The 15060-nt window shown below is 19.7% G+C and overlaps 1 protein-coding gene across 1 annotated transcript; it reads left to right on the forward strand.

Moving 5' to 3' along the window:
• Window positions 1-7397: 7397 nt before the first annotated feature.
• Window positions 7398-14256, forward strand: LOC105361686 (protein Skeletor knk). Its single transcript, XM_011498938.1, has 13 exons — window positions 7398-7401; window positions 7497-7713; window positions 8188-8296; window positions 8896-9134; window positions 9576-9744; window positions 9823-9934; window positions 10195-10331; window positions 10761-10896; window positions 11154-11343; window positions 11520-11620; window positions 12288-12542; window positions 12862-12969; window positions 14059-14256. The coding sequence occupies exons 1-13, from the start codon at window positions 7398-7400 to the stop codon at window positions 14244-14246; spliced, it is 1965 nt and encodes a 654-aa protein (XP_011497240.1). The 3' UTR covers window positions 14247-14256.
• The last annotated feature ends 804 nt before the right edge of the window (window positions 14257-15060 follow it).

Genomic DNA, 15060 nt, shown 5'->3' on the forward strand with positions numbered 1-15060 from the left:
AATGATTTCAAAGTAATATTTATATTCAATTCTAAAGAAATAAAAATTGAAATAATAAGCATATATTAAACATGTAGTGTTTAATTTTATATATTAGCTTTTGTATTTAAGTTTATTATTTATTATAATTATCTTTTATTATTAATAACAATACAAAATTATAGTGTTTATTATATATGAATTTGTAATTATAGTAACCTGTATATATAATCCAACTTCTAGAATTTTAATCTATAAATCTAGTATCTAAAGCATAATGATGTAGTATTACATTCTTAACCAGTTAAATTTTAGATTTTTTATAAAAACTTTTTATAATACTATTTTTATATAATATTTAAATAACGTTATTAAAAATATAAATTGTAAAATGTATTTATGATATGAAAAACAATACATTTTCATTTTATATCAATATAATATTTGAGTTAAAATACATGAACTTTTATAATTTATGCAATAAGTAATTTGTAATGCAAAAAATAAATGAAAATTACTTTAAAATAAAAATAGAAACTATTTTTTTCCAATATATTAATTAAAATATACTTTTTTGTTATAAGTTATTTTTTAACAACAAAATCACATAAAAATATGACAATAAAAAATATATGCAATTCAGTTGTTAAATATTTAAGATTATCAGTTATCTTGTTTTATTTCCGAAATATTGTAGAGGTAAATAAAATACAAATATATTTACAAAACAATTATTAAAAAATTACCATGAAAATTAAATAATAATTTATATATATCTAAAAGAATAGCTACATTAAATGATAATAAAGAAAAATATTGAGCTTTTAAATTTATATCAGTCATATTGAATACAAAACCATATTTAATATTCTTAAGATTAGCTTTTAATTTTCTATGATGTATTTCAATACATATATAAAAGAACTCAATTAAAAATATCATACATTTATCGTTTAAAATATACAACTTTAATATTATTATATTTTATGATACTTATTTATTTGTCTTATTTGTCGTATTTGTCTGTATTTAGAAATATGTACATTTTTAGCTGCATATAAAAAATATTTTTTATTATATTGATTAATCAATCTTTTTTTTATATTTATAGATATATTAGAAAGATAATCTAACCAGACATAACTCATCTATGTAAAATGAAATTGTTATTTATTCAAAATTTTTAGATGAAAATTATAAAATTTAATTAATTAATTTAAGTTCATCGAAAACAGCATTCTTTAACATATAGTGATGGATGTATTAGATAATTTTAAGAATGTAGGACATTTATGATACATATGTGACAAGCGGAAAAAAATTATACATCAGGAAGGTATATAATATATTACAATTATATATCACTTCTGAGTGTAAATATATAATGCCTATAATTGACTACAAAAATATAATTTTACTAAATTTTTTAGATTTCATGTTTTCATTTTTACCTAGTTTTATTGATTTTATCGTATGTAATTAAAAAATTTTAATATACAATCTCTGTGATAAACGACTATTTAATTAGTATAATTACCATAAACCTTAAATAATATATAAATAGTTATCAGTTTTAGTTATTGTTTTTTATTTTTATTTAAATTAAAAAAAGTAATTACTTTGAAATATACTAACGTCACCCGTTTCATGTATATGAATTCTTTTCTATTACTTACGACATCATTTTACAAAAATTAAATTTATATAACGAATTTAAATTTAAAATATACTTTGAAACTTTAAATTCAATTTCAAGATTTAAAAAAATTGTTTTAAAAACACAAAAATTTCTTCTATAAAAAAGAACTTCTATAAAAAAATTCACAAATAGCATCTTAAATATTTTCAAAATTTCAAACATATTTATAACGACCATGTATTATATTTTATATATGTGCAATAAAAAGAAATACATATATATATGTATATATAATTCTTTTATCAATATCGCTCTTACCCAAGAGTATACACATATCTTAAAAGGAGTAACTGAAAAATATTTTAAAGTACATTTAATGGTGATTGAATTAAAATAAATGTGTTCTTGTTTGAAATATCAATAGATATTATATATATTAGTTATCTCGCACATGTTTATATAAAACTTATTAATTAACAATATATCTTAGAAATATGTGTAATGTAATGTAATATAATTGATGTAAAAGATATTAAAAAAAATGAATATTTTGAAAATTCAATACTGTTCTACTAAGTCAATAATTACTCAAATATGAGACAATGAGAATAATTAAAGAAACATGATCTTTATTATTTACTCGACAATTTCTAATACATTTAATATTTAATTTAAGACTACCGAAACCTATAATCTGTAATAATTTTAATTATTGCGATGTAGATAAATATTTTTCGATTATTTATATATATATATATATATATATATATATATATATATGTTTCGCTTTCAAATTAAGACTAAAAAATCGAGATGAGCTAAAATCATGAAATTATGACAGAATTTAAAGATTACACTTTACATTTAAAGTTAACATTTATTACACACATTACACATATATAACAATTTTATTAATATTAGTTTAATTTATTTACAAAAAATAATTATAACATTCAAATCAATAATAACAATGATTATAAAACAAAATAAATACGAAAAAAATATAAGGAATAAAATAAAATATCAAATAAAATTTGCGGTAATTAATATAAATTTAGGACAAAAATATTTATTACTAAAATAAAATCAGTGAGAATGAATGATAAAATAATATAAATATCTAATTACAATTATTATAATAAATATATGTACATTTATTTTTAATAATCCGATATTAAAACGGTATTTTTTACATCACGTAAAAATATAAGTTAAAGAAAACACAGATTAACATGTGGTTAATTTATTTTTTAATGTTTCATACATATTTCGTTAACAATAAGCAATTCTTCGTTAATTTATATTATAGCGAAACTGTTTATTAATCGATTCGAAGGATTTCTAATAAATTACATATTTATTTGAATTCGAAAAATTCAGTTTGAAAAGGTTCATATGTTTTAAAAATGGTAAATGATTTATTGATATTAAAATAATCAATAATTGAAAACTTGATATATCATAGAATTTATAATAAAAATTATTTAATATATACCATATATTTTTCAGATGAGCGACGTCCAACAACACTTATCTAATAATTAATTACATACAATGAATTGTCTTTCCTTAATAATTTAAATAAATTTGTTATTCTCAATAAAGATTACTGTTATTCAATTAATAATAATTGTAATGCATAGATTTAGGAGGCACATAATGAAAACTAGTGTTATTCCTATACTACTGAATCAGGTGGAGGAGTACAATTTTTAACTAATTTATATCTAGAAACTGTAGCATAACTTCTAAAATAAAATATTTATTTACATAAATATTAATTTTTATTAATTATTAATTTTTATTAATTATTATTATTAATATTTATTTACATAAAAATTACAATAAAATATTTATAATAATCAGTATCACCAAAAACTACATTATTTGAAATTTGTTCAAACGATTGATTTTACGCCCATTTACCCTTTTGAAAAGATTAAGAACAGTAAATTCATGATTCATGGATATTAAAAATGCGAAAAATTAGTATATTCAAGTAGTATTCAATATCCCTAATTTTATTCATTCAAAATGTCTCTTATCGTTATCAAATTTGAAAACTAAATAAATGTTTTTATTGTGTAAATACAATAATCTATATCATTTATTAAATTTGTATTAAATATTAATACGTATAATAATTTTAAAAATAGACATTAGATAACGAGCTAATCCTGTAAAACAAGTAATATTTTTATTACTTAAATGCATAGTCTAAATTCATATAAAAAAATAGAACTTTTGTAGAATTAAAAATTAATGTGTCAGAATTTCTTCACAAGTACTATTATCAATAAATTTAATAAATATCAGAGATAAAAACTCTAAAAATAATTAAGCTATTATAATTGATAATGGATGACAATTACATTGTATTACAAAAACATCTATTGTATTACTACATTTAATTAAAGTCAATATTCATTTTATAGATATCTAAATAATATTCAAATGAAAATAAAACATTCAATTTTGAAGAGATTTATTAAAACAAAAATGTTTGAAAATCAAGATGGAGTTTCTTATTGTTATAGATATATAATTTCTTATTATACAATTTATTAGAAAACTTAAATTAGATTTAACAAATATATACTTCAATGTACATATAAGTAACTGAAATTGTGCAGATTGGAAATTTAATGTAACAAATTTAATAGATACATTACATAATCTAGTGTTGAATAATTTTTAATTATTATGAATTATTTGTTTATACAAAAATAAAAATACAAAATAAAAATGTTTTTCAGAAAATTATGAATGAGAATATTGCGATTTTTTTAAAATAGAGAAATTTATAAAGTATTTTTATAAAAAAGATATTTAAGTTCGTTTGTCATTTAAAAATGAAGATTTTTAAGGAAATTACGTGCATTAATGAAAACCCAGTGTTTTATAAGTAAATTATAATATACACTATAAAATATAAATTGTGTATTAGAAACAATATTTAAATTTAAATCAAGATTATATCAATAATAAACCTGAAATAGGTTACAGAAACAATAATATTATAAAAACAAATTTATTATCAAAGTGACAAAATTATACAATAGTGTATAAATAAAAAATAAATTATAAATAAATTTTTAACTAGCCTATTATGCTTTATGAAAACCAACATCGAACGGCACAGAAATAATCTAATCACTTATAAAAGAAAGAAACAATATCCATTTATTAAAAAATTAAAATTCACAAACACCAGCTTCTAGTATTTAATAAATAAGATAGATAATTGTTTATAATATTACATAAACGTTCAATATAGTCACTGTAGAAAGTGAAGTTTTATCTGAAATTGTATGATTATAAAATGAAATTCAATGGTCATACAAAAATTATGGTCATGTATAGCAAATTGCAATGATTGTAAGGCAATATATGCATATACGAAAAAGTCTGTGGTTAAATAAATTGAAATATGAATAAAAAGTACTAATAAATAAGATGAATCATAAAGAAATATACATATTTTACAATTCACGTAACAAAACTTATTGAATATATATTCATTCCAATAGATAATAAAGAAAAATTTTTCAATATTGCCGAGTAATTTCCGTAAATTAAAATTATATATAATATTATTATTATTTTAGTTAAATAGTATTTATTATGTAAATATTTTTGGATTAAATTAGTAATTATTCTGTGAATAATTGAAAATAATAATAGAATAGTACTGTACAAAATAAATGTATTTGTATCCAATTGCATTCAGAAATAAATTAATTATAAGTAGAATACTAATAATCCTTTACGCATTGTTTCTCGTAGTCAAGTAAATCATAAATAAATAAATAAATAAATACATAAAGTAAACAATGAAATCGATGAATGGCAATAGTTAAATAGTAAAATAAAGACAGTTCCTTTATTATAGTTATTAATAATCAACTCTTTTTATATTCCAACATGTTTAAACTTCAATTAATAATAGTATATATATACGTAATAAAATGGACAGAAAATGAATAATTCAATAATAAAAATGCAAACTTTAATTTAAGAATAAATGCAAAAATATTACAAAATCTTGAAAACTTGGCAAAATCAAACAAAATAAACAAATAACAAAGTTAATATGTTAAATCTATTTTTAAACTTTGATAGACTTATTCAGACGAATTTATTATAAAAATGAATTGTAATCTATCTTGGAAATTTCTTAATTTTACTATCTAAAAATTACGTAATAATATTAAATTATATGATAAGAGTATATTTATTTTTAATATATTTGTATATAAGAGTATATTATATATATATATATATAATTAGGAATATTTAACAAAGCATGAACAACGTTCGATTGTTTAATTTATTTCTATTATAAAAAATAGAAGAGACACAGTGTTTCTTTATTTTCATCACTTTAGAACTAATGAAAAATAAAACAAATATGTAGCTAAATTTTATTTTAACTAACAATTATAATAAGAAATCTAATAAGAAAATTAATGTAAATAAAGCGATTTTTTAAATATTTATCTAATAAAAACATTTGTCATTCAATTTTCATTGTCAGTTTAAATTGACACATTTTATATACTATATATTACTTTTGAACTAATTTTTATATATTGAAGTATATGCAAATATAACATTAAAATAATAGTTTTTACATCATCTTCTATTTAATTTTGTCTGAGAACATTTAAAATATAGTAAAAATTCGATGTTTATACATAAGCAAAATATTAGTGATACAAAAAATCATTCATCACCAAATTTTAAGTATTATAACTAGATATTATAACTAAATGTATTATACGTAAGTTTCATTAAATATATTGAAAGCTAGAAATAATTCTAAAAAAGGTATAGGTTGACTGAGACATTAATATAAATTAATATCATTACAAAGATCTAAAGAATTTCGAAGGCCCCTATTATTAAAAGACTATCTCTTTTCGTATTATCCCTTCTCCTTCATCACGCTTTCGTTGCTTTCTAAGCCTGACTATTGTCTTTATAACTGTAGTTGAAAACTTCAATGAAAGTGAAACCAATCAGACATTTATTGTCAAGAGCAAGGTACAATTTTGTGGAATATATATATTTTAAGTATCAGTATTCTTTTTATACAAATGCATATTAAATAGTATTTATATAGTGCACGTAAACGTGTTTAAAAAAATGAAAAATAATAGAGTTAAATGACGATTTAACTGAATAGAAGTTAATGTTACAAAGTATAAGAAAACGCAATGTTAAAGGTATGGCAACTATTCTGAAAATGTGTCACTGTTGGCCCACGTTGCAGCTACTACTGGTTTTCGTCTTCCCTGGTATCTGTTAAATTATTGTTATTATTCCTGAATTGTTCATTTTTATTTTTTATGGATTATAAAGTAATAAACATTTTTGAGATGTACATTAAAAACATTATCTTAAAAGAATGGAATTCGAAATAATTTTATTTTATTATAATGGCATATTAAAAAAAATTACCAATGAATTATTAATTTTATCAAAGATGGATTAAAATACACGATTTTTGTTGCAATATTTTTATGTGTTTTAAATAAATTTACAGCACTGAAGAAATCAAATTATATAATGTTTTTATTAATATTTAATACAGAATTTTATATTTTACAGTAAAATTATTATTTCATACAATATTTAAATGTACATAATGAAATCCTTTTTTAAGTGAATTTTAAATTAAATAAAATTATATTAAATTTTATTAAATTACTTTTACGTTAGCATTAGTTGTATAGTTTAATACATAGAAATTTATTTATATTTTATATTACCACAAATGAGTTGGTTTATAAAAAGCAGTAAAAAAACATCTAAAGTTTTTATATTTGATATATAATATTTCATAGATTAATTAATTTAAAAAAAATTGTTTTAGTTAGGAATCAACAAGATAATGAATACAAAGGCAAATACCTTGGGAAATTAAATGTATATCATCATCAGGTTAATGGTGATGTTTATGCAGTTGATGAATATACACTTTTACTCACATCATTCAATTATGATGGGAATGGAGCAGATACATTTTTTTGGGCTGGAGCTTCAAATCGTCCAGGATCTCAAGGTTTTATTGTACCAGATGAATATGGCAAGTACGTATAATATATTGGAAAATATTTAATAATTAAATAATGAATATAAGAAATCAATATAATTATTTGATTTTAAATTTATAAGATTATTACAATAGAGTATACATATTTTATATTAATATTAAATTTTTTTAGAACTAAATTATTTCTTTGTTCTTAAAACTAAAATAACTCTAATCAATCTTTTAAATAATTTAGTATCATAATTTTTCAAAGTGGTTGATCCCTAATTTTACAGTACTTGTTTTCAATAAAGGAGCTTTCAATATTTGTTTTTACTATAAGTATATTCTTTTATATTATAATTATAAATTTTTATATAAATTAAAAATTATATAAAAATAAAACCTAATAATTAATACCTTTAATAATATCCACAAATAACGATCAAGTTTAAATTCTATTCAATAATTTTTTCTCTATAATTAAATTATATTTTAATTAAAACTAATAAAATGATCTTTTCTTTTTAAGAACCAATGTTCTTATGCGGTATCACAACAAAGATTTTACTTTAAATTTGCCAGATAATAAAAAAATCACTGAAATTAAATGGTTTGCAGTTTATGATTTGTCAACACAGGTAGGATCTAAATAGATATTTTTTTATAATAAATCTATTAACTATAAAAAAAATTTTATTTTTTAAAAAATAATCAAGAATTATGATACAATAATAAGAGTATTTATTATTTTCAATGTTTTTGATTTTAAAATGTTTTTGAAATTAAAATGTTTTCAGTATTGAAACATATGTAATTTAATATATAACTGAAAATATATATGAAATTAATTATATTAAATATTACTTTTATTAATAGTAAATACTTTGAAATTAAATTTAAATAATTTTATAATTATATGCATTGTGTTTTGTTAGGCTTATCAAATTATTTTATTCTATAAATACAGCTTGTTTCCAAAATCATTTATGAAGGTTACATTTGTGTTAATGTATCATTATAATATATTGATAGGATTTAATAATTTATTTAATTTATATTAATACTACGGTAGGATTGATAACATGTAAAATTACATAACCTATGTTTTATGTCTATATTATGAAAATTAACATAATAACAATGCTTTTAAATATATGTGACATAAAATTATTAAATAAGATATTGTTAAATTTAAATTTTGTGTAAATTGAAAATATATAAATATTTTTTTTTTAAGAACATTTTCGGCGATATATATATTCCTGAGGAATTTGATCCACCAGCACCACAAAGAATTACACAGCTCTCAAAATCATTGCATAATGTGTCATCAGAATCCATTATTATATTGGATGCCAAAACTATTAGTATTCAAAAACTTACGTATAATAGAAAAGGTGAGGATACCTATTTTTTAGTAGGTCAAGGCTCACAACCATCACCAAAAGGTATGAAAGTTCCAGATGAATATGGGTAGTAAGTCTTATTTAATTAACAATATATAAATAGTAATTAACTATATATTTTTATTCAGATTTATAAAATTTAATAAGAGATACATTGTGATTTTAATTTACGGATATTAGTCAGTAATAAATACTTTATGAATTAAGTTTTAAAAGTAAATATACATCATTTTCAACACATAAAATGAATATTTATAAGATAGTAGTATTTTTGGTGTGAAATATTTTGTCAAAGAATTTTCTGAAAAATCAAATATTATTTCTATTCATTTATTTTTTTGTGATTTCCTAGAATTACCTATTATTCTAATGTTTTTATATTTAAAATATTAGGATCTTAAATTATAGAATTTAGACTAAACAACAATCTTTTATATTAAATAAGATTATTTTCATGATTATTTCATTCAAATTTTCATTTTTTCCAATAATGGATTTTTTCTATATTTAGCTTAGATCCACTTCGATCATATAACGAAGACAATGTGATCATTCAGTTGCCTGGAGAAACTACAATTTTTGATATTGATTGGTTAAGTATCTATGATGTCAAAACGAAAACCAACTTTGGTTCTGTTACCATTCCAAATAAACTTAATGTACCGCCATCTCTTGTTAAAGTATATATAAATTTTAAACTTATATGTTGCAATTAAATATTAATAACTTATTTATATGCTTTTCTCTTATTCAATTAGATCATTAAGCATTCCAAATCAATGCCAAATTGTATACAACTTCATAAAAGACTTCAAATAGGCTGGGAAATCTTTGGACCTCAAATAACACTCCAACTTACTGGTCAAATTTGTCAGTATATTGATTTAATTTCTTTCTTTCAAAATTTGAGTAGTTGCAGAAAAATATAAAAAACCTAAATAATTTAATATTTTATTAATATTAAATTTATAATAGATATTTTTTGTGTAAATATATAAATATTTTCAATTTTATTTAAAACTTTAACATTTTCAATGAATAAATAGTTTGGGATTATATAATAAATAATTTTTTTTATTCATTAATATTGATAAAAATAATATTCATAACACTATTTATTACATTTTTAGCTGAATTTGAATATATGGCATTTGGAATTTCTGGTTCACAAGATAAGAGTCAAATGGAAGGGGCAGATATAACGATTGCATACATGGACGGTACTAGAGGTTTTGCCACTGACTATAATATTACTGCAAAAACGCCAGTAAATAATTACTTAGATAATATATGTAATATTATTATAAAATTGAACTTAGTTTGATTAATATAGACAATTTAACTAAATTACTTTTCAGCAATTAAACTACTATTAAATCGACTATTAAAAATATTTTACTGAAAGTAGAATATTAATATTATATTTAATGAAATTTAGTTCTTTCAAAATGTTATTTGAAATGTTATACTTAAAACTACTTGAAATTGCATACAAATTATATAAAATATTTTTAAATTCATATTTCATTTATTTTTATATTTTAATAGTTTTAGAGAAATTATAATTTCCCATATTATGAGTATTTTTTATCTTTGTTACTTAATGAAGATAATTCAGAACATTGAAAATATTAAAAAATTTATTTTTATCTAATTAAGTAATTAAGAAAAATATTTTTGTTTTGTTTTTTTATAGTGTGCCAAAGTTCTAGGACAATATAAAGGAGTGTGTAAAGATGAACTTGTAGGTGGTCAAGATAGTAATCAACTTTATACTGCGGTTAGAGATAATGAAATAACTATCATTACTTATAGAAGATTTTTAGTTTCTCGTAAGTTAATCAACATTGATTTACTGTGGTTAAATTTTTCAATGTATATTGAAAAATGAATAAATAGCTTATAATATAATGAAAAAAGATTCATATACCAAGTTTCCATTAATTAAATTAGTCATAGAATAAAGTGTTTAGAATCATAATAATGTACAATTAAATTATATTTACAAAAAATTATAAATAAAAGAAATTTTGTTTTATATATCTAACTTGAAATATTACAAAAATATTTTTTAATACACACCAAACAGCTGATCCAGGAGACATGGAATATCTTACCAATGAGCCTGTGTTTATTATATGGGCACTTGGAAGATTAGATGAAAATAACGAGCCTAGCTTTCATGATATTTATCCAAAAAGTCATTTAAAACTTGAATTTGGCCATACAATGTCTGAAAATACCTGTATGGATTTTACAGTTATTCATGAAAAATTGAGGTAAATATATGAATTTGCACAATTCCATTTGATTATTAAAATATGCCGTATTTATTTTATAAACAAATTTTGTTAAATTTATTATATTTATTATTATTGATATGAATTTTTTGCTATTTTAGTGTAATTCAAATTTATGTATATTTAACATATAATGTATGAACATATTTTTTTAGAAAGTCTTGGGAAAAGGAAGAGATATTTGATAGAAGCATAAGAACATTTAAAGCAACTGTAGGACTATCTGGAGGAACAAGAGGCTACCAAGCTATTACTGGTATAATATTTTCATTTAATTTAAACTATTTTCCTCATTATAGTTTACAGTTATCTTTCTAATAATCTATAATATATACAAAAATATATATATATATATATATAAGAGTAGTAATTCATATTTTACATTCTAATAATAGAATGTAAAATATGAACTAATATTAACTTTATATTACTATTCATTACACTAAAATAATGAATATTGAAACTGAAGTATAAAAAACTGAATTTTAAATATTATTTGTAATAATTAAGTCTTCATTATTTTAATTGAATATAAATGTGCTATTCATGATAAAACAAAGGAATATAATATTTTTATAAATAAATATATTCTTATTCATATTTTAGATAATTTAGATTGTTACTTATCAGAAATATAACATTTCATTAAAATTATTATATTTGTTTTTTTTTAATATTAAATTTATCAATTGATTGATAAAATTGAAATAATTTATGTTTCATAGAAGAATTTTATTATATATTTTAAGTACTTTTAAAATTTATAAATTTAGAATAAAAAAATTTTAACCTTATTTACAGAAAGACATTCAACATTTACACTCAATTTACATTTACATTTACATTCAACATTTATGTTATTTTATAATATATGTTAATTTATAAATCGAAATAATATAATTAATAATGATAATATAATGCAGGTCAAACATCAATGGGTCTAGCTTGGTACATAAATGGCCAGTTAGTTCCTGAACTCTATCTACGTCGGGGTTTAATTTACAATTTCCTAGTTTATGGAGGCAATAATCCTCATAGTCCAAATCTCTATCATCCACTAATTATAACCGATGATCCCCATGGTGGCTATGACAGACTGAGTGATGTTGCTCAAAACAAAATTCGGGTTTTAGCCGGCGTCGAATTCACGAGAAGAGGACGACCAAGACCTACAGCAGGTTAAAATACATTATATATTTTGTTTGATAATTCTTATCTTTATCATATTGTATTTCTATAACTGCATTTATCTTTCAAATTTTTATTTAAATTTAACTTCTTAATTTTATTGGAATATGTTTTTAGTTATTTGTTTGTCCTATAAAATAATAAGAAATTATCTTATGAATTAAATGTTGAAGTTTTAAATACTTCTTATTGTAATTCATTAATTATATAAGCAATTATACAATTAATTCTTTTGAATATATGAAAAGTTTTAATGTATAAAAATAAAATAAATCTCAATTTTTATTAAATTTTATAATAAATTTTCAGTTGGACCATTATGTTTAAGTAATCATAGTATTCAAGATAGAAGACTTGATGATGATTTTCCAACCTTTCAAAAATTCAACAGAACTTTGATTCACTTGTGTGAACCTGGTGAATATTTTTTATTATAATTATTATAATTTATTATAAAATTCATTTATCATAGTTTTAGTTAAATATAATCGTAATTTTCGTAGATAGTGCAAAAACTTTAATTTATAAAATAAATACAATTTCAATTTTTAAATTATCTGCAATTTAATAAAAGATGTATAATTTTTTTACTCCCACCAAATTAAGTATAAAAGTATTTATATTGTAAATAACAAATATTGAAAATAATATGTACAAATAAATAACTTATTTATTAAAAACTGCCCTTTTAATGCAATTACAACTATTTAAATTATTCAACATATTTGAAAAATTTAATCAAAGGTACTTAAAATAATTTAAGATTAAACTATATAGTATCTTTAAATTTTTATTTTTGTTACCAAATGTAACATAAATATTTATTGAATTTAAATCACTAATCAATTTTTTGTTAATAGCAGAAAATAACTTAAACTACAAAAAGGGTACAAATTTACTTAGCAAAAAACTAATATCGAATTTGATCTCAATATTTATTGTATATTCTTCAAGTATAATTAAAAAATTTAATTAATAATTTGCATTTACATTACCTACATAGAAATTAAAAAGAAATATTTTCTTGAAGTCTAGATAATAAAATATTAGCTATAATTATTTTAAAAATATATAAAAAATTAATAACAAAATATATATAACTGCAAGTTTATAACACAAAATGTGAAACTATTCTAAATATATAGCTTATTTTTAAGTAATGCATTTGCCATAAAGTATGTACTGGAAAATAAAATTTTTCTCATTTTCTAAATGTAAATTAGAACCCACTTTTATTTAAATTTTGCAAACATAAAATATCTATAAAATATTATATGACTTGATAATATAATTAATAATAACAATATAAAACATTTTTATTTAGTAGATAATAATACATTTATGGTTTTCATTGGTTTAAGTACGAAATAACGAATTTAATAGAAAATCATTCAATAAATTATTATATTTCTAAAATTTGTAAATGTCAAAATAAATATGACTTGTATTCAGAAATTTAACTTAATAATATACATGCCTACATTACATAATAAAATATATTTGCAGGAGATGCAGGAATATTGGAAGTAACCCCAAATTTTACCTGGCCAGATATTGTTTATTACAATTCTTTTACTCATGCAAATATGGGGTGGAAAATTCATGTAGTTGACGCCTACTCTAAAAATATTGCTACTTCAATAAGTCTTAGTTATATAATAATATTTTTAACAAGTATATTAATGATACAATAATATGGTTAGTTTTTTATAGTTTAATTTTTATAACGATTTATGAATATAAAAAATTCTGTAATGAATGTTTATTGAGCAGAAAATAAAATGTATTTATATTTTATAATATTTACATGTCAAAAGTTATAAAATAGTAAGAAATTCTCAATTTATTTTCTTTTATGTATTTAGCTTCAAGTTGAAATCTCACATGAAAAGTTAATCCATATTGAATAGTTTAATTTAAAAAGCATGTAACTCTAAATTAAATTTTAGTTTTATTTTCAACTAAGTCAAATTTATAATAATCAATATTTGAATATTTCAATTTAAAAAGTATCTTAAGTTCATAATCGTTTTTATTCTACTTACCTTTTGAAGATTTAAATAATAAAAGCATTATATTAAGTTGATCTTGATTTATCTATGAATCAAAATAAATTTATTGAATGTAAATATTATAATATAACTAAATAAATGACATTGATAAATTTTAATTAAGTTTAATTAAATTATTCAATTGGTTTAAAAACTGGTATTTTAAATATTGCTAGTGATTGCTAGAGAAGATAATCAATATGCCAATTTCAATCTAATTCTATGAAAACGTGTTTGTTGAATAAAATTTTCAACCTTCACCCACAATATAAGATGATTCTAATATATAAATGAAAAAAGCTTTTTGTTTTAAGAATTTACTACTTCTGATTGTTCTCAACTACTTTTTGCTTTGTATTTTTTGATGTATTTTACTTAAAAAGTTATGATTGATTAGATATCCTATTGAATATTATTGTATTATCATCCACCAACTTTTCCGTCTCTTCCTTATAAT

This window comes from Ceratosolen solmsi, unplaced genomic scaffold, assembly GCF_000503995.2.
Source record: "Ceratosolen solmsi marchali unplaced genomic scaffold, CerSol_1.0 scaffold30, whole genome shotgun sequence".
In the NCBI taxonomy this organism is placed as follows: Eukaryota; Metazoa; Arthropoda; class Insecta; order Hymenoptera; family Agaonidae; genus Ceratosolen; species Ceratosolen solmsi.